At 37.2% G+C, this 19,928-nt stretch overlaps 1 protein-coding gene across 2 annotated transcripts in view; it reads left to right on the top strand.

Annotated features, from left to right (window-relative positions):
* The window catches only part of FAM117B (family with sequence similarity 117 member B), a 141,657-nt gene that overhangs the window by 84,965 nt on the left and 36,764 nt on the right, over positions 1-19,928 (top strand). For both annotated transcript variants that reach the window (XM_073019941.1, XM_007965899.3), the window contains exons 3-4: positions 7,978-8,070; positions 9,323-9,436. In XM_073019941.1, coding sequence (XP_072876042.1) covers positions 7,978-8,070; positions 9,323-9,436 — 207 coding nt within the window. The remainder of the gene's footprint in view (positions 1-7,977; positions 8,071-9,322; positions 9,437-19,928) is intronic.

The following is a 19,928-nucleotide window of genomic DNA, read 5'->3' on the forward strand; positions in this document are numbered from 1 at the left end:
GCTTTTCTCAAGCAGGAGTATTCCCATAGCTACCATAGCTGGGAACACGCTGAGTCTCACCTGAAGCTAGCAAGTCTTAGAGTCTTATCCAAGGTCCGCACTGCCTGGCCACGACTGCTGGTTTCTCAGGGGCTCTTTGGTCTGATGGGTCCTGCTGGTACTGGTTTCTTTCCTTCAAGGCAGCAAGTTCCCTTCTGGCCTAGGGTGTGTCTAGAAATGTCCTCCAGGAGCTAAGACCTAGAAAGGGGGGGGCCTCATGTCTCTGAGTGGTGTCCTATCCTGTTTGGCTGAGCTGGTATCCAAGATGCAAGACAAAGAATATATCTCTTTTGGAGCTGTGAACTGTGTAGCCTGGGGTTGGGTGGCACCAGCACGCCATTGGCCACCCTGCTCATATGTCAGTAGGTCACGTGTCCCCAAGTCCACTGGCTCTGAGCCCAGTTACATTAGGACTTGCTTAGGATTTGCAGTCTCTGTGTCCTACACTGCCTTTCAAATTTATTTGGGGCCCTAGAGTACTTTCGTCTGCAGTGATGAAGCTTTCTGGAATTCAAATTCTGGCCATGGGGTTGGGCAATTCCCTTCTGGCTAAGGCTAGTTTAAGTACTCCCTCTGTGGGTGGGTGTCAGCTGAGTTCAGCCTATTTTGCTTTCTCCAGTGATGGCGGCACTGAGTTCAGTGCAATCTCTCACAACCGCTGTGCTCTCCCTCTCCCAAGTGCGCACCACACAGTTCGCTGCAGTGGCAAAGGGGTGAGGGAGGGAGGGGGAATGGTGGCATTGGCTATTCAAACCTGTCTTTTCTACCCTCTTCCAATGCCTCTTTTAGTGATGTGAAGTTAAAACCAGCTACTGTGTGTGCTCATCTGATTTTTATGAAGGTGCTTTTTGGTGTATAGATGTTAAATTGGTGTCCTTCTTGGGGGGACAATGAGTGCAGCCTTCTATTCTGCCATCTTGCTGCCTGCATTCCAGAACCTTTTTTTGTAATTTCCTTTTTAGATATTTGTTAATGTTTGGAAGCACATCTGATTTTTTTGTTGTTGATTTTGTATCCTGCAACTTGTTTATTAGTTGTAACAGTTTGTTTTGTGGAGTTTTAGGGTTTTCTATAATAACATAATGTGTCCAAATGGGACAATTTTAATTCAGGTTTTTCCAATTTGGAGGCTATTTATGTAGCCTAATTGTCCTGGTTAAGACTTCTAGTACTGTGTTGAATAGAAGTGACAAGAGCGGGGCATCCTTACCTTGTTCCTGATCCTGGAGAAAAAGCTTTCAGTTTTTCTTCATTGAATGTGGTGTTAGCTGTGGGCTTCTCCTTTATGAAATTTATTTTATTATGTTGAAATGCTTTTCTGTTATTCCTGGTTTGTTTTTATCATGAAAGGGCGTGAATTTTGTGAGTTTTTTCTGCATCTTTGAAATGATCATATAATGCAATTCTTTATTTTGTTAATGTGGCTTATTATATCAGTTGATTTTTTTGTTTATTGAATCTTCTATGCATCGTAGGGATAAATTCCACTTTGTTGTGGTATATAATTTTTTAAAAATTTTGTTGTTGGTTGGGTTTGCTGGTATTTTATTGAGGATCTTTGCATCTGTATTTGTCAAGGAGTAACTAATACATTTTTTAACCTCATTAAAAATAATTTTGAAGATGTACTCCAAGTCTCAACAATGAACCTGGCCCTGTGCGCTCCACTCGTTGATGCTTCCCAGCGATCTAGTTTGTTTGAATGCTTTTCCCACTATTTGACTGGATGACTCGTACTCTGGTAGTATCTCCTCATTTCATAAAACTCTGCCTACCTGCCTCCCCTGTCCTTCCAATTCTGGATTAGGTGCCTTTCTTAGGGGACTTCTATCATCACATATATCATAATTAGCTATTTATTCCTTCTCTTCTAGAAGAAGTTATTTGAGAATAAGAGCTGTATTTCCTCTTGACCTCCAATCGTTAATCCAGTGTCTGACACATTATTAGATACTTTAATATAAGTCTTCTAGTACATAAGACAAGACTGAACAAAATCAAAACATTTAATTAAAACTCAGTTTTACTTTTTATTAATACCTAAGTGTCCTACAATCAAAGCACAGCTTCTTGGTTGAACAAAGAAAGCAACTGTCTTTTGCTTTAGGAGTATAAGTAAAACTGATGTCTTTGCTAGGTATTTTTTCCTGCCCTGAACATCTTATCACTGAAGTGAGCAAAGCTGTCTGTTGCTCCTTATGCTTATTTTTATTTGTCTTAGTAATTAATACTGTTATTCTCATCATCTTTAATTTGTTCTTAATAAATCTATAGGAATCTTTTATATACCTTTGCTTTTCTTTGAATTAATTTTTATACTTAAAATTACTGTTATTTAAGAATTTTCCTGATTTTTAAAACTTTTTATTTTGATAAAAATCTTAAGTGTACAGAAGAGTTGCAAGGATATTAAGTACCAGTATACCTTTCACCTATATTTACCAAGTAACATTTGCCACATTTTGCCTTATTTTTGTCTGTATGTATAATTATGTTATTTGCTAATCATTAGTAAGTTGCAGACATTCTAACTCTTCTTAACTATTTCAGCATGTATATGAACAAGGACTTTTAAAAATACCGATATAATTATCAAATTCAGGAGATTTAAGATGGATATAATACTGTTATTTAATATATGGTTTATATTCCAAATTTTTCAGTTGCTCAGATTGTGTGCTCTATAGCAATTTCCCCTGTATTCTAGGATCCAGTCAGGGAGCACACATGGCATTTACATGTCATTTCTATTCAATATCCTTTAATCCAGGGAAGTTCCTCAGCCTGAGTTTTTGAGTCTTTCTTGACATTAATGTTTTTTAAGAGTGTAACCAGTATTTTTTTGAATGTTGTCAACTTGGGTTTATATATTCCTTTGTGATAAGATTCAATTTATTACATTTTTGTTAGGAATACTGTATAGGATGTATGTTCCTTTCTGTGCCTGTGGATCAAGAGTCATATGAAGTCAGTGATGTTAAGTTTGATCCATCAGAAACCTTTGTAACTAATAAGTAATTTGTGGAGAAATAGTTGAGATTGTAAATATTCTTTTCTCCAAGAAACACTCATTGGTTTTAGCATTTGTTGATGATTATTACTTAAGTCAGTTATTACTATAATAGTTCCAAAATGATGACTTTGTAGCTCTATCATTCTTCTGTATTGATTTGTTGTCTAATACTTTCTCATGGAGGTATTTCTTTATGGAATTGTCCTAAATGGAGTTCATAAAATATTAGTGGAAATGACCTAAGATTTTTCTCCTTTTTATTATGAAAATGTTATATGTACAAAAAAAAATCAGAAGAATACTACAGCTGTGATTCAAGAGTTTTAAACATTAGTCATATTTGCTTTACCTATCTTGTATGTATGTGTGTGTTTGCTGCAATTTTTGAAAGTATGTTGGAGATATTATATTTTTATCCCTAAATATTTCGATATATATCTCCTAAGAATATTTTTTCTATGTAACCATAGTAGCATTAGGTCACCTAAAAAAATTAACAATTCCATAATATCCTGTAATAACCAGTTTATGTTAAAATTTCCCCAATGTGTCTTTTTTTTTTTTTTAATGACCCAATTCAATGTTTAATACATTACACTTGGACCCAGAAGAACCCAATTCGACATTCATACATTGCACTTGGTTTCTCTTAAGTCTTCCTTAATTTAGAACAGGTCATTCTCGCACTTGTTTTCTTAATTACATTAAGTTTTTAAATTAATTATTCTTCACTTTAGAAAGAAAATGAACTTTTTGGTTTTGTAATTAGCAAGTAATTTGTGAGTTTTGGCACCACATAAATATCCTATTCTTCAATAGCTTTTACCTAATAGTTTTTGCTTCCATTGATGATCCTTGTCTAAAATCAGTTATTTTCTTGGAAGTTGCATGTGCCCAAGCCCACAACCACACATACAATCACAAATGAACAAGAAAAACTGATTTTTTTTTGGTTACACACAAGGTATCATATTCTATACATTTTTCTGCAACCTTGTATTTCACTTAATATATTAAGGAGATTTCCTAAATAGAAGGATTCCCTCTTATCTGTAAGGGTTCCTCCCCTCTTACATAGGGAGAGGTATAAACCAACTTTTTTTTCAAACTATATTTGAGAACCTCTAATAAGGTCTGAATTTAATACTAAACTACCATTTGAAATGCAGGGATAAAAATTTAAACACTTTTTGAATTTGGAATTGTATTTATAAAGTAACTCTTCGTCATGATTTTAGCCTGAAGTTTTCATATAAATAGTAATATAAAATGTATGAAAGAGATGAGTTATCATTTATATTTGGTTAGAATTTGCAAAAAACTCTTTTCATAAAACTTATTCTATTTCTACCCTCTGTTTTACTTGAAATTATTATGGCCATTTTTTTCATCAAAAATTATTTGCATTCTTTCATCTGTCTTTATGACCATAGAGATAACAAAATAAGTTACAACTTCTTGGCCTAATGGAATGAAAATAATAATGAACATTTACTGAGTGAATGTTTTGTTCTTGGCACTGTGCTTAAAAATTAAACCCTTTACACATACTAACTCTTTTAATTACGTTATAATTTTAGTAGGTAGATGGCATTATTCCTTTTTTTTGAGACAGGGTCTCGCTCTGACACCCAGGCTGGAGTGCAGTGGAACAAGCACAGCTCACTGCAGCCTCAACCTCCCAGGCTCAAGCAATCCTCCCACCTCAGCCTTTCAAGTAGCTAGGACAACAGTCGTGAGCCATGATGCCCAGCTAATTTTTTGCATTGTTTTTAGAGACGAGGTCTCCCTATGTTACCCAGGCTGGTCTTGAATTCCTGGGCTCAAGTGATCCTGAAGCCTTGGCATCTCAAAGCACTGGGATTAGCCATGCATAAGCATGAGCCACTGTGCCTGGCCTTACATTATTCTTATAAATGAGGAATTTAAAAATTCATATAGGAGAAGCATCTTGCTTAAGATACTTTTTTTTTTTTTTTTTTTTTTTTTTTTTTGAGATAGAGCCTCGCACCGTCGCCCGGGCTAGAGTGCAGTGTCGAGATCTCAACTCACTGCAACCTCCACCTCCTGAGTTCAAGCGATTCTCCTGTTTCAGCCTCCCAAGCAGCTGGGATTACGGGTGGCTGCCACTACGCCTGGCTAATTTTTTGTATTTTTAGTAGAAACGGGGTTTCACTATGTTGGCCAGGCTGTCTGAAACTCCTGACCTCATGATACACCCACCTCGGCCTCCCAAAGTGCTGGGATTACAGGCATAAGCCACCGTGCCTGGCCCAAAAAATGTTATTTAACTGATTTGAAACCTAAACATGTTTGTTTAACACCAACATATGTGATTCTGAACCACGCATACTATGCTGCTTATTCACAATAGTAAAGACATGGAATCAACCTAAATGCCCACCAACAGTAGCCTGGATAAGGAAAATGTGGTACATATACACCATGGACTACTATGCAGCCATAATAGTAAACAAGATAATGTCCATTGCAGGAACATGGATGGAGCTAGAGGCCATTATCCTTAGCACACTAACACAGGAACAGAAAACCAACTACTGCATGTTCTCACTTATAAATGGTAGCTAAATGATGAGAACACATGGACACATAGAGGGGAAGAGCAGATTTTGGGGCCTTCTAGAGGGTGGAGGTGGGAGGAGGGAGAGGATCAGGGAAAATAGCTAATGAGTACTAGGCTTAGTACCTGGGTGACAAAATAATCTGTACAACAAACCCCCATGACACGAGTTTACCTGTTTACCTATGTAACAAACCAGTACATGTACCCTTGAACCTAAAAGTTAAAAAGAAAAAAAAAAGAATTCATTTGTTAAGATTTTAAATTTTATAGTATTAAGTTTATTATTTTGATTTTGGTTTTTGATTTTGATACTTTATGCTATATGGTCCTATTTACATGTTGATCTTTGTGACAGGTATTTTAACAATGGACTTAAAGAGCCTGTGGACCCTAATATGAGAAATTTTAAGTACAGTAGGGGTCACCTCTGGGATTGTGACATCAGTTGGTAACCTCAAAGTGAAACTGGAGTTTAGGGTGAAATAGGGCATAGAGTGGTGGGAAGTTGACCAAATTGTAGCCCTTCCTTTTGATTCAGTGTATTTAAGGATCCTTGTCAGAATGGAGTCCTTTTAGCTATAAGGAGAAGATCCAGACCTGGAACATGACTAATTAGAATCGCAGTTTCTTCAGTTTTGAAAACTTTTCCTTCCCCATTTGAAACTAGACCATTTTATAATTAGTAATTGGTACGTTAATAGTGCAAAGAATATTCAAACCACACAGTATTTTTTGATATTTTTTATTATTTCATGTAGTGCAAAATTCAAAAGGTACAGCAGGGTATACACTAAGGGTCTTTTTCCCCAGAGACAGCGACTGGTACCAGTTTTCTTTGTTACCATGTATTTTCTTCCAGATATAATTTACATACACATACATTCTTTTTAACAGTCCCATATAAAGGCAGTTGCTATACACACGGTACTGAGCCTTGAGGTTTTTCACATAACAGTATATCATGGAGATTATTTCATGTCTGTATATTGTGAATTTCCTTATTCATTTTTTATAGCTGCACAGTACTCTGTTATAAAGGTATACCATAATTTATTTAGCCAGGCCTAAATAAATCTAACTTATTTACATTGTTTCAGTCTTGTAATAACAGTGCTACAGGGATAATAGGCAAGTCATTTTGTACATAAAGATGTGCATTTGGTATCTGTGCAGGATAAATTGTTAAATAAGGGATTGCTGTGTCAGTTTGTGCATTTATAACTTTGACAGCAGGTGCTGAATATGCCCCCATAAAGGCTGTATGCTTCCACTAACAATATAGGAAAGTTTATATTAGCAAATTGCTCAATCTTGTTGAAGCTTTAATTTTCGTTTCCCTTCTTATCAGTGATGTTGAACATAGTTTCATGTGCTAGGAACTCATTTGTATTTTCTTTCCTAGTACACTCTTTAAATTCTAGGTTTGGTATAACTACTTATGGTTTAACTTTTTTTTTTTTTTTTTTTTTTTTTTTAAAAGACGGAGCCTCCCTCTGTCATCCAGGCTGGAGTGCAGTGGCATGATCTCGGCTCACTGCAATCTCCACCTCCCGAGTTCAAGCGATTCTCCTGCCTCAGTCTCCTGAGTAGCTGGGATTACAGGTGCACACTACCACGCCCGGCTAATTTTTGTATTTTTAGTAGAGATGAGGTTTCACCATGTTGGGCAGGCTGTTTTCAAACTCCTGACCTCATGACCTGCCTGCCTTGGCCTCCTGAAGTGCTGGGATTACAGGCATAAGCTACCGCGCCCAGCCAGGTTTAACATTTTTGAAGCTATTCTCTGCAGATACTTATGGCAAGACTAGACATAATATTGAAGTTAATATTATGAGCTCTGGAGTCTTAGGTTTATTTCTTGGGTTTGCCACTTCCTAGCTGTAACACCTTAGGCAACTTACATGTGTTAAGTCAGATAAAGCATATGAAAGCACAGTGCCTAGCACATTAAGAGCACAAGAATATTAGCTATTATTAGTATGCCTGATGCATGCTAATAATAACTAACATTATTAGCTATTATATGTTAGTTGACTGTAGTAACTCTAGTTACTCTACATAGTTAACTTTGTTCCATAAATGCTTTATTTGGAGTATAATTATAATTATTTAAAAATACTAATTTTTTATTAGCAATAAAAATGAAGTGTGCCAAAATATTCATTGTAATTAATACCAGTTAAGTAACTGGTGCTAGGAGAATTTTGAGTAATTTGTGTTAATTATTTTTAATGTCTAATTTTTCTGTAATGGAAATATGTTTTATAATAGAAAAAATATGGTAAAGATTGTTGTGAAATTATTTTTGTTAAAATATACCTCCCCTGTTTTTTCATTACAGACAGAGAGTGCATGGGCTGAAGAATACTCTGAAAAGAAGAAAGGATCTCATAAGCGCTCAGCATCTTGGGGCAGTACAGATCAACTTAAGGAGGTCAGAAAAATGGTTCTAAGATAGTGGGTGTGGAAATATGATCCTTCTGTTGGCTATTTCCTTGATATTATGGGCAGCAAGTCTTTGTAATTTTCCATTGATTTATTTTTTCTTTTTGGCTTGTGAAATAACAGGAAAACAATTATTTGTGTTGATTTAATAAAGATTTGAGTAGGGAGATTTATATATCACCCGATTTGTATTTTTGTCTTTTTTTTAGGAGAGTTCATACTTGTCTGTTAACATCAGATTTAAACATTGTAACAATACAACAAATGTGAATTTATTCTTTTTTTTTTTTTTTTTTTTTTTTTTTTTTTTTTTTTTTTTTTTGGTGAGATGGAGTCTCGCTCTGTTGCCCAGGCTGGAATGCAGTGGTGCAATCTTGGCTCACTGCAGGCTCTGCCTCCCGGGCTCAAGCAATTCTCGTGCCTCAGCCTTCCAAGTAACTGGGACTGCAGGTGTATGCCACCATGGCCAGCTAATTTTTGTATTTTCAGTAGAGACAGGGTTTTGTCATATTGTCCAGGCTGGTCTCTAACTCCTGACCTCAAGCAGTCTGCCTGCCTTGGCCTCCCAAAGTGCTGGGATTACAGACGTGAGCCACTGCACCCGGCCACCTTTATTATTTTTCTATATATGGTGGTGTTTCTGAAATGGAGTATTCCCTATAACCATGATGATTATGGCTCCATGCTATGATTACCATTTTCTGTGCTGCTAATTAGTGACATTTTCATTTCACACATAATGTAGAAATGCAAAAATTTGGTCAAAGAATAAATAAGATATTCATTGGAATTGCATTAGTTAAAGATGATATCTGTAAATATATTTCATGGCTTGAGTTGATTTTTAAATACTATGTAATTTTTGGAGCTGTTGAAAGTTAGGTGTTCAATAAAGAAATCTAAATTAAAATAAAAGTTAACTTATGGTAAAGGCAATGAGAATGATTGTTATTTTTTTAATTCTTTGTGAAAACTGTAATGTACTTATTCTAAGTGCTGAAAACTTTATTTGTGTAGTGCTTGGGAAGCTTGAAGGCTGAGAACAGGGTTGGAACATATACACATACATGCATGTGTTGTATATATGTATAAAATTATGAACAAAAATATGAGACTGTGATATGTTTCAAAAATTCAAAGGACTTATTAAGGGTGAGTTTTACTGGTTCTTATTAAGCAAGGATGTGTTTTTATTTCGTGTGGAAAACACTCTGTTGTGCTTGCTATTTTTGCTTTCTCAGATTGCAAAATTACGCCAGCAGTTGCAGAGAAGTAAACACAGCAGTCGGCATCATCGGGATAAAGAAAGACAGTCTCCATTTCATGGCAACCATGCAGCTATTAACCAGTGTCAGGTAAGAGTACCAATACCACAAAATCCAGAAAAGGAATTTGTTGTCTTTCTGGTGATTTGTTATTTCATTGGTAATTGTTTAGGACAAAAATGCTCAAAAATATATTTGAAACAGTGATTTAAATACTGAATCACAGTCTTTATAAAAAAACAGAATATTAAGTTGACAAAATGATATTTTCTTCCAGTGACCTAAGATATGACTTCTAGGAGACATAGCTACTTATCTATTTTGGTTTACCATGTTTGTCTTTATCAGTTCAATATATTGGAGGCAGAATGATACAGAGAATTGAGTACTGGGTATGGAACGGGCCCTGGCTGAATAATTTATCCTTTCTACGTCTCAGTTTCCTCATGTGAAGATGGGGATAATAATACCTGTCTCAGGCGGGGAACGTCACACACTGGGGCCTGTTGTGGGCTGGGGTGATAGGGGAGGGATAGCATTAGAAGAAATAGCTAATGTAAATGACAAGTTAATGGGTGCAGCAAACCAACAGGGCACATGTGTACATATGTAACAAACCTGCATGTTGTGCACATGTACCCTAGAACTTAAAGTATAGTAAAAAAATAAAAAATAAAAAAAAAAACCTGTCTCATAGAAGTCTTTTGATAGAGACAAACCTTTATCTGCTTTGATTTTTTAGTAGAGCCCATGAACTGCTCTTGATGGCTCATCCGTCCAAGGAGCACTTTCCTTTAACTGAATTGAAAGTGGATGAAATCTCTTGGCAAGGAGAAAGCAAGTTCATTTCAGGTCCTTCAGGATCTTTCAAGTTCCAGAATTGAAGCTTTGGGAATGTGGAAGGCTAGATTCAATTTTCCATGTTAACGGTAAGGTAGCAGCAGGGCCTAGAAGGTAGAGGGAAACTAGAAGGCTAGTTTCTGTGACTCTCAGATTGCTTTATAATACTGGAGTTGGCAAACTGTGGCCTTGGAGCCAAGAATGTCCCACCATGTGTTTCTGTAAATAAGGTTTTATTAGACAACAGTCACTCTCATTTTTTATGTGTTGTCTATGGCTCCTTTTCATGCTATAAAAATATACATTTGACTCTCTATATCTTCAGGTTTTGCATTTATGGATTCAACCAACCATGGATCAAACATATTTGAGAAAAAATAGAATATGTATAAATATAAATATATTTTAAAATATAATTCAAAATAAAAATAAAAAATACAGTATAACAACTATTTGCATAGTATTTACATTGTATTAGGTATTGTAAGTAATCTAGAGATTATTTAAAATATACAGGAGGATGTTCCTAAATCATATGCAGTTACCACGCCATTTTATATAAGAGACTTGAGCATCTGTGGATTTTGGTATTTGCAGGGGGTCCTGTCCTGGAACCAATCTTCTGAAATTGAGTAGTTGAAACACAGACTGTCTGGTTCACAAAGCCTAAAACACTTACTGTTTGGCCATTTACAGAGAAGGCATGCCAACCCCGTTTATAGTTTGGTAGTGTCTGATGTTTGTTAAATATATAGATTGTTTGTAATGGGAAGTATGAGTAAAGGTATAGAATTTTTCAAACTGATTTTGCCCCAAAATATTAATACTTGGGTCAAATTTGATTTCACAGATTTATAGGGATTTTTTGTTTGTTTTGAGACAGGGTCTTGCTCTATCGCCCAGGCTGGAGTACAGTGGGGTGATCACAGCTCACCACAGCCTCGACTTCCTGGGTTTATGTGATCCTCCCACCTCAGCCTGCTGAGTAGATGAGACTACCTGTATGCACCACCATGCCTGGCTAATATTTTTATTTTTCTTATTTTTATTTTTGTAGAGATGGATTCTGTCTGTGTTGCCCAGGCTGGTCTCTAACTCCTGGCTTCAAGTGATTCTCCCACCTTAGCCTCTCAGAGTGTTGGAATTATAGGCATGAGCCACTATTCCCAGCCAAATTTATAGTTTGATTATAGTTTCCAGTAACTTGTTTCTGTATTTAAGATATTTTAATTAAAACTATGGTTATACATTAGTGTTAGTGTATACTTAAAAACCTGTACAGACTAGATTTATTTCTGGAGAAATAGAAATTTTAAATTGACAAAATAAGAAATGAAAAATTTGTAAAGACTAATAACTTTTGTTAGCACCAAATCCTAGCCACTAGACCACCAGGGAAGCACCAAGACTAATAACTTTTGAATTTGGAATAGTAATTAAAAACCCAGTCTCACTCTCAAGAGGCGGAAGACCCAGATGATTTTACAGATGAATTTGCCAGCCTTCCCCTTTCTCTCATTCATTCATAAATGAATGGTATGTGTTTCTAAAAAATAAGGCCACTTTTACTCCTAGTCCGTATTTTTACTCCAAGTAGAATAGGGATTAGGATGGAATTTTATTGAATTAGGTGGCTAATTTTAGGACTTCAGAAGTTTCTGAAGTGATTATTTTTAAAACTTGCATTAAAACTAACAGTTTTAAAGTGGTTATTCAAATTTTCATTTTTTTCTTCATGCAAGTTGAATTTACTTAATAAAGATTATTGGAATTTACTTGAAATTTATATTTAATTTTAAAACATTTCCTTGCAGAGACGGTAAGGGCAAGAAAAGAGAGAAACTTGAAAAATAATTTATCTAGTTTGAGTTTTGTACACTTGACACATCAAGCGTCTTAACTATTTCTCGTTTTATTTAGTGTTAACAGCCAACCACAAGTCAGGCACATGTGCATCATGTTAGTAATGACAGTAGTACTCTTGTTTAATTGAAACTCAGGCTGGACGGGTGCAGTGGATCACCTGAGGTCAGGAGTTCGAGACTAGCCTGGCCAACATGGCGAAACCACATCTCTACTAAAAATAAAAAAATTGGCCAGGCTGGCAGGTGCCTGTAACCCCAGCTATTTGGGAGGCTGAGGCAAGAGACAGACTTGAAGCCAGGAGGTAGAGGTTGCAGTGAGCCGAGATTGTGCCACTGCACTCCAGCCTGGGTGACAGTGAGACTCCATCTCAAAAAAAAAAATTTTAAAGAAACTCTTAGGCTGTAAACATGAAAATAATTTCTATTAAGTTATTGTTTTGGTGGATTCTCTATCTAGTGGAGAAAAGTGCCACACAATACATGCGTGCTTTTGAGGCCATTCATCAGCCCATAAAATATTTATTAATCATCTTGGCCTGTGACTGTATTACTCATTAGGGGATGCGGTGATAAAGAAATATTGTCTGTCCTCACCAGTTCTCATATTAAAGAGATAGGAGTAAACAGTTAATTATAACACTGTATAATGAATGTGTTGATAGGGAGAATTCAGAGTATAACAGAAGATGTGTTTATTTGGAACAGGATGGAGTCATCTAGAAAGACTTCTCAGAGAAAGTGGTGTCTAGCTGATTCCTGAAAGATAAGTATGAGGTGGAAAAAGTCATGTCCCCAGGTAGGAGTAGTGGTAAGAGATTAGGCTGGAGAGGTAAATGGCAGCCAAACCTGAAAGTCTCCATGTTCACTTGTTAACACATTTAGACTTCAACCTAGGGACACCAGGGAGCTATTTTTTTAAATGCAGGATATGGATATATGACCATTTTATAATGGTCATTATGGGGTCCGAAATAGAATGAATTGGGAAGGGACAAGATTAGAAGTAGGGAAGTAGTTTAAGAATAGGATTTAGTGATCCAAGTAAGAAGTGATGGCCTCCAGTAGGGTAGAAACTTTCAAACTGCTGAGAACAGACAAACTTGAGTGATATTTAGAAGGTGAGAATTAATAGTTGAATTCTATTAAAAGTGCTTACTACGGTAAGCATTTGGATATATTATTGGCATTTAATCCTCATCTTTAAGGTGGGGTTTGTTAGTCTCTCCATTTTATAGACAAGAACATCAAGGCCCAGAGAGGTCAGGTATATTGTTTAAGGTCACATGAGACAGCCAGAATTCTAACCTAGGCATTCTAACCTCAGAGTCTGAGGTTTTTAAACTCTGCTAGCTGATGGTTGATGAGATTTGAGAAAAATAGAGATGAAAGTTAAGGATGATGCCAATTTTAACTTTTAAAATATGATGTAAGGCCAGCCGTGGTGGCTCACGTCTGTAATCCCAGCATTTTGGGAGGCTGAGGCAGGTGGATTGCTTGAGCCCAGGAATTTGAGACCAGCCTGGGCAACATGGCAAAACCCCCTCTCTACTAAAAACACAAAAATAAGCCAGGCATGGTGCTGCGTGCCTATAACCCAAGCTATCAGGAGGCTGAGGCACGAGAATAGCTTGAACCTGGGAGGTGGAGGTTGCAGTGAGCTGAGATCGCACCACTGCACTCCAGCCAGGGGCGGTAGAGTGAGACTCGTTCTCTAAATAAATAAATAAATAAATAAATAAACAAACAAACAATGAAAACATAAAATAAAAAATGAAATAGGATTTTAAAAGTTTATCTCCCTACCTCAACACCATATATAAAAGTAACTCAAAATGCGTCAAGGACCCTAAGTGTAAGAGCTAAACCTGAAAGCTCTTAGAAGAATATATAGTCATAACATTTGTGACATTGCATTGGGCAATGGCTTCTTAGAAATGACACCAAAAGCACAAGCAAGAAAAGAAGAAGTAGATAAATTGTACTTCATCAAAATTAAAAATTTGTGATTCTAAGGACATCAAGAATGTGAAAAGATAACCCACAGAATAGAATAATAACATACAAATCATATATCTGATAAGGCATTTGTGTCTAAACTACGTAAAGAACTCTTGCAACTCAATAATTTAACAAAAACATTTAAAAATGGGCACAGGATCTGAACAGAGAGTTCTCCAAGGAAGGATGTACAAATAGCCAATAAGCACGTGAAAAAGATGCTCAGTAGAATTTGTCAATAGGGAAATGCAATTTTATTCAGTGAAATACCACTTCATATGCATTAGAATGCTGTAATTTAAAAGATAAGTGTTAGGGAAGGATGTGGAGAAACTGGAACTTTCTTATATACATATAAACTTTTATTTTTAATTAATTAATTTGTTTTTGGATGGAGTCTCGCACTGTCACCTGTACTGGAGTGCAGTGGTGCGATCTCAGCTCGCTGTAACCTCTGCCCCCTGGGGTCAAGCGATTCTCCTGCCTTAGCCTCCTGAGTAGCTGGGATTACAGGCACCCACCACCACGGTGCCTGACTGATTTTTTGAATTTTTAATAAAGATGGGGCTTTACTGTGTTGTCCAGGCTGGTCTCGTACTCCTGACATTGTGATCCTACCCCCTCGGCTCCCAAAGTGATGGGATTACAGGCATGAGCCATTGCACCGGCTTTTTTTTTTTTTTTTTTGAGACAGAGTTTCACTCTTTTTGCCCAGGCTGGAGTGCAATGGCATGATCTTGGCTCATTGCAGCCTCTGGCTACCAGGTTCAAGTGATTCTCCTGCCTCAGCCTCCTGAGTAGCTGGGATTACAGGCGTATGCTGCCACTCCTGGCTAATTTTGTATTTTTAGTAGAGACCGGGTTTTACCATGTGGCTGGGTTGGCCTTGAACTCCTGACCTCAGGTGATCCGCCTGCCTCTGCCTCCCAAAGTACTGGGATTACAGGCGTGAGCCACCGCGCCTGGCCTATTTTTTATTTTATTTTATTTTTTCGTATTTATAGTAGAGATGGGGTTTCACCTTGTTGGCCAGGCTGGTCTCAAACTCCTGGCCTCAGGTGAGCCACCTGCCTCAGCTTCCCAGGTGCTGGGATTACAGGCCTGAGCCACTGTGCCTGGCTGTAACTTTGATACATTGATGGTAGGAATGTAAAATGCTTTGGAGAATAGCGTGGCAGTTCCTCAAAAGACTAAACGTGGAATTGCCAAATGGCCCAGCACTTCCTCTCCTAGGTATATACCCAAGAGAATTGAAAACATATGTCCACATAAAAACTTGTACATGTATGTTAATGGGAGCATTATTCATAACTACCAAAATGTAGGAAAAACTCAGTCTATCAGCTGATAAAAAGGTAAATAAAATGTGGTATATCCATATGGTGGAATTTTATTTGATCATAAAAAAGAATGGAGTACCAATACATGTGACAACATGGGTGAACCTTGAAAACATTACACTGGCCAGGCATGGTGGCTCATGCCCGTAATCCCAGCACTTTGGGAAGCCAAGTTGGGCAGATCACTTGAGGTCAGGAGTTTGAAACCACCCTAGCCAACGTGGTGAAACCCCATCTCTACTAAAAATACCAAAAAATTAGCTGGGCATGGTGGCACGTGCCTGTAGTCCCAGCTGCTCGGGAGGCTGTCCCAGGAGAATCACCTGAACCTGGGTGGCAGAGGTTGTAGTGAGCTGAGATCACGCCACTGCACTGTAGCCTGGGTGACAGAGTGAGACTCCATCTCAATAAATTAAAAAAAAAAAAAAAAAAGAAAAGAAAACATGCTAGTGAAAAACAAAAAGAAAGACACAAAAGAGCACATAACATATGATTCCATTCTTAGGAAATACCCAAAACAGGCAAACCCATAGAGATAGAGAATAGACTGGTGGTTGTGTAGGGCTGGGAAAGTTGGGGAGAAATGATGAACGACTGCTAATGAGGGGCTGCTTTTGGTATGATTTGAAAATAGATTGCAGTGATGGTCACACAACTCTGTTCAATACCATTAAAAAAACAAAGTTAGCTGGGTGTGGTGGTACCCATTGTAGTCCCAGCTACTAGGGAAGCTGAGGTGGGGATATTACTTGAGCCCAGGAGTTCAAGACCAGCCTAGGCACCATAATGAGACCCCGTCTCTTAAAAACAGCAACAACAAAAACCCCATAGTTGTACAACTTAAATGGGTGAATTGTATGGTATTATATATTGTATTTTAGTAAAGCTGTTAAAGAAATGTCAACAACACGAAAAACATAAATATATAAAATACAAATACAGTTGTCTGGAAATAAATTATTACTTATTAAATTAAATAAGTAAATTAAATTAGATGCTTAAAAAGAACCAAAAAAGTAAACAGGGAGGTTATTTAACAGTGTGCTCTCAGGTCAGACTGTTTGACTTGAAGTCTGAGTCCCGCTGCTTGCTCGAGGTGTGAAGTGCTCATTTTCTCTGCATAGTAATGTTATCTGTTTGTTGTGTTGTCCAGAGGCATAAATGGGATAAAATGTTATAAAACTCTTTATGCGATCTAAGCACAGTAATTTCTCAATGTCTTAGGCCATTTGAGGTAGCACCTGAATGTAAAAGACGTCAACAGACTTGGTTTCCTTGCCAATTTCTTGTTAAACTTTTTAAAGCTTTTATTATTACAAAAGTACTCACAAGCTCATTATAGAAATTTTAGAAACTAAGAAAAGTCGAATAGAAAAGTTATCTCCAAAGAATTTTTTTTAATGAAATAGGAAAAATTCCAAAGACTCACCTTCTAAAAGAGAGCTGTATTCCTATATCTCTCCCCCCTCTTCCTGACATTTTTTCTTTTAAGTGTTTTTTCTTCGCATTCCTCATTGAGAGCATATCATATATTAGATTACACTGCCTTTTTGTATTTAACATGGAACATTGTTTGTGAGTATTACAAATGCTTCATTTTTGCTGTCTTAGGTTCTGTAGAACATTTTCCTAGTAATGGTTATTTAGTTGGGTCCATTTTGTGTGTATGGGCACTTAAAGCTTTTTCAATATTTCTTTTCTCAGGATAAGTTTTTATATTATTCGATTAGGAAGCTTGAGTATTTGGGGGATTCTTTGTTTTTCTGAGACTTTTTACAAGTTACTACAGTATTTTGTTTGGATTTCACGATATGCAGAAGATGATTTTTACTGGGAAATTAATCTCAACAATGGAGGGATAATATTGCTCTTAGGATAGTGGTATAGTGTACAGCTACTAGTTAACAAAAGATCATTTTTCTTGGGCTTACAGTTAGAAAAGAATTCTTACATACTTTTCTGCATGTCTTTTTCCCCTGGAAATTCAGGGGAGATTATTCATGAGGAAAAATGAATACTGCCAGGTTTCTTAAAGGATAGCATCTTTCACATTTCAGAGGTTTCCCCAAATGACAAAACCCTCAGATGCCTAAATGAAATTGTCTCATTAGAAAACATAGCCAACACATTTCAGAATTATTTGATTGAGTGTTAAGAGTCTGATGTTAGTAACAAGAGTGGGAGATGTCAGCGTCTTCACAGTCACATAAGCTAACTTTGAGGTGAGAATTTTAAAAGTGTGTGGGTGTTTTCTGGCTGTTGCTATAGCATCAAGCAAGAAAGCCCTCCCATAGAATTTTCTTATTTCTTCGTCCGGGCTGATGACACGTACTAGCCTAGGAGGGTTTGAGAGCCGAGAGACAGTGAGGTAGAAAAAGAGAGAAACTTAACTTTTCTCTGAGGAATGGAAGGTGCATTGTGATTTGAAAATGAAAATTACTGCCCTACACTAAAATCTTGGGATGTCAGTCCAAAACAGAGCAGGAGTTTATTTTAATTTTTAAAATTTTTTTTGCCATTTCAAAATTGAGAGAATAGGTACTTCTGCTATGACCTTTATTACAAAATATAACTGCAGCTTGGAAGAGCTGTAAAGGTAGATACCAAATGAGAGGACAGTGATTGCTGGAGGACAGAAATGAAGTAACAGTGACAGGACATTAAGAATCAAGGCCACATGGTGGTCTCGAATCAAAAGCCCTTAAGATAGGAAAGCTTTTTTTCAGGTGCTTACTAATTTTTTTTTACCTTTCTAAACAACATTTTTCGGCTGGGCGCAGTGCAGTGGCTTACGCCTATAATCCCAGCACTTTGGGAGGTCGAGGCAGATGGATCACTTGAGCCCAGAAGTTTGAGACCAGCCTGGGCAACATGGTGAAACCCTGTCTCATCAAAATATACAAAAAATTAGCCGGGTGTGGTGGCATGCACCTGTAGTCCCAGCTACACTGGAGGCTGAGGTGGGAGAATCACTTGAGCCAGGGAAATCAAGGCTGCAGTGAGCCATGATTGCCCCTACTGCACTCCAGCCTGGATGACCAAGGGAGACCCTGCTTCAGTCCATGAATCAGCAATCAGCCAGTCATCAGTTTTCACCTTCCTTTGGTTGTATTAGGGTTTCTGGCTTATTTTTCTCTCATGAAACTCTGTTGAACTGCTGTATAGACCTTTCTCCATCCTACTTGCCTGTCAAAGCACATTTTCATTAAAAAAAAAAAAAAAAAGAAAAGAAAAATTAACGCTATATCTCTCTCCCCTACTCAGCTACTGCTTATCACCAGTGTACCACAGATGAGCCAATGCTAGGCTGCTGATGGGGCTTGTGGGAAGTGAGGGGAGTTGTTGGCTTTTAGCATTAAAATGAAAGGAGTCAAAAACAGGAACTCTAAAAGACAGGAAGCTGACTGGGCTAGTTAATCAGCTGACTTCATCTATAACAGGTACACCTAAATTTTAAGATATACCTAAATAATATGTGGACTGAATTAAAAAAAAATTCTTCCCACATTTTATTATTTACTTCAGCATATAACTGTCTCTAGGAAAGGACCTGAAGAGACAGTATTAGGCAGGTAAAGATATGACCCTGTCAGCTTTTTCCTCTATTTTTTTCAGTTATCGTATAATAAAATGGACGTTTGATTGTACAATTTCATGAATTTTAACATGTATGTAGATTATGCCACCACCAGCATAGTCAAGAAAAAACATTCCCTCGTTCTCTTCCTTTGTACATCCTTCCCCCATCCCTAATCTCTTGTAAGTGCTGCTCTGTTCTCCATCACTCTAGCCCTGTCTTTTTGAGAATGTCATATGAATTGAATCATACAGTATGCAATTGTTTGAGACTATCTTCTTTCACTCAACGATAGTGCCCTTGCGTTTCCTCTAAGTAGTTGTGTATATCAATAGTTTAATTTTTATTTTATTTTATGTTTTTTGAGACGGAGTCCCGTTCTGTAGTCTAGACTGGAGTGCAGTGGTGTGGTCTCGGCTCACAGCAGCCTCTGCCTCCTGGGTTCTAGCAATTTTCCCTCCTCAGCCTCCTGAGTAGCTGGTAACAGGCACACACCACGATGCCCAGCTAATTTTTGTATTTTTCGTAGAGACGAGGATTCACTATGTTGGCCAGGCTGGTCTTGAACTCCTGACCTCAGGTGATCTGTCCATCTCGACCTCCCAAAGTGCTGGGATTATAGGCATGAACCACCGTGCTCAGCCAGTTTATTCCTTTTAGTTGCTAAATAGTATTCCATTACATGGATTTCCCACAATGTAGCTATTGATATTAAATTCTTGTTGAAGGACATCTCATCTTGATTTTAATTTTCATTACCCTAATGAACATGTTTTCATATGGTTATTTGCCATCTGTGTATTCTGTTTGGTGAAGTGTCTATTCATGCCCATTTTAAAATTTGGTCGTTTGTTGTTACTGAGTTTTGAGAACTTATTAGACATTCTGGATAAAAGTCCTTTGTTGGGTAAGTTACAAATACTTTTTCCCAGTCTCAGCTTGTCTTTTGTTCTCTTACTGTC

This window comes from Chlorocebus sabaeus, chromosome 10 (genome assembly GCF_047675955.1).
Source record: "Chlorocebus sabaeus isolate Y175 chromosome 10, mChlSab1.0.hap1, whole genome shotgun sequence".
Classification (NCBI taxonomy): domain Eukaryota; kingdom Metazoa; phylum Chordata; class Mammalia; order Primates; family Cercopithecidae; genus Chlorocebus; species Chlorocebus sabaeus.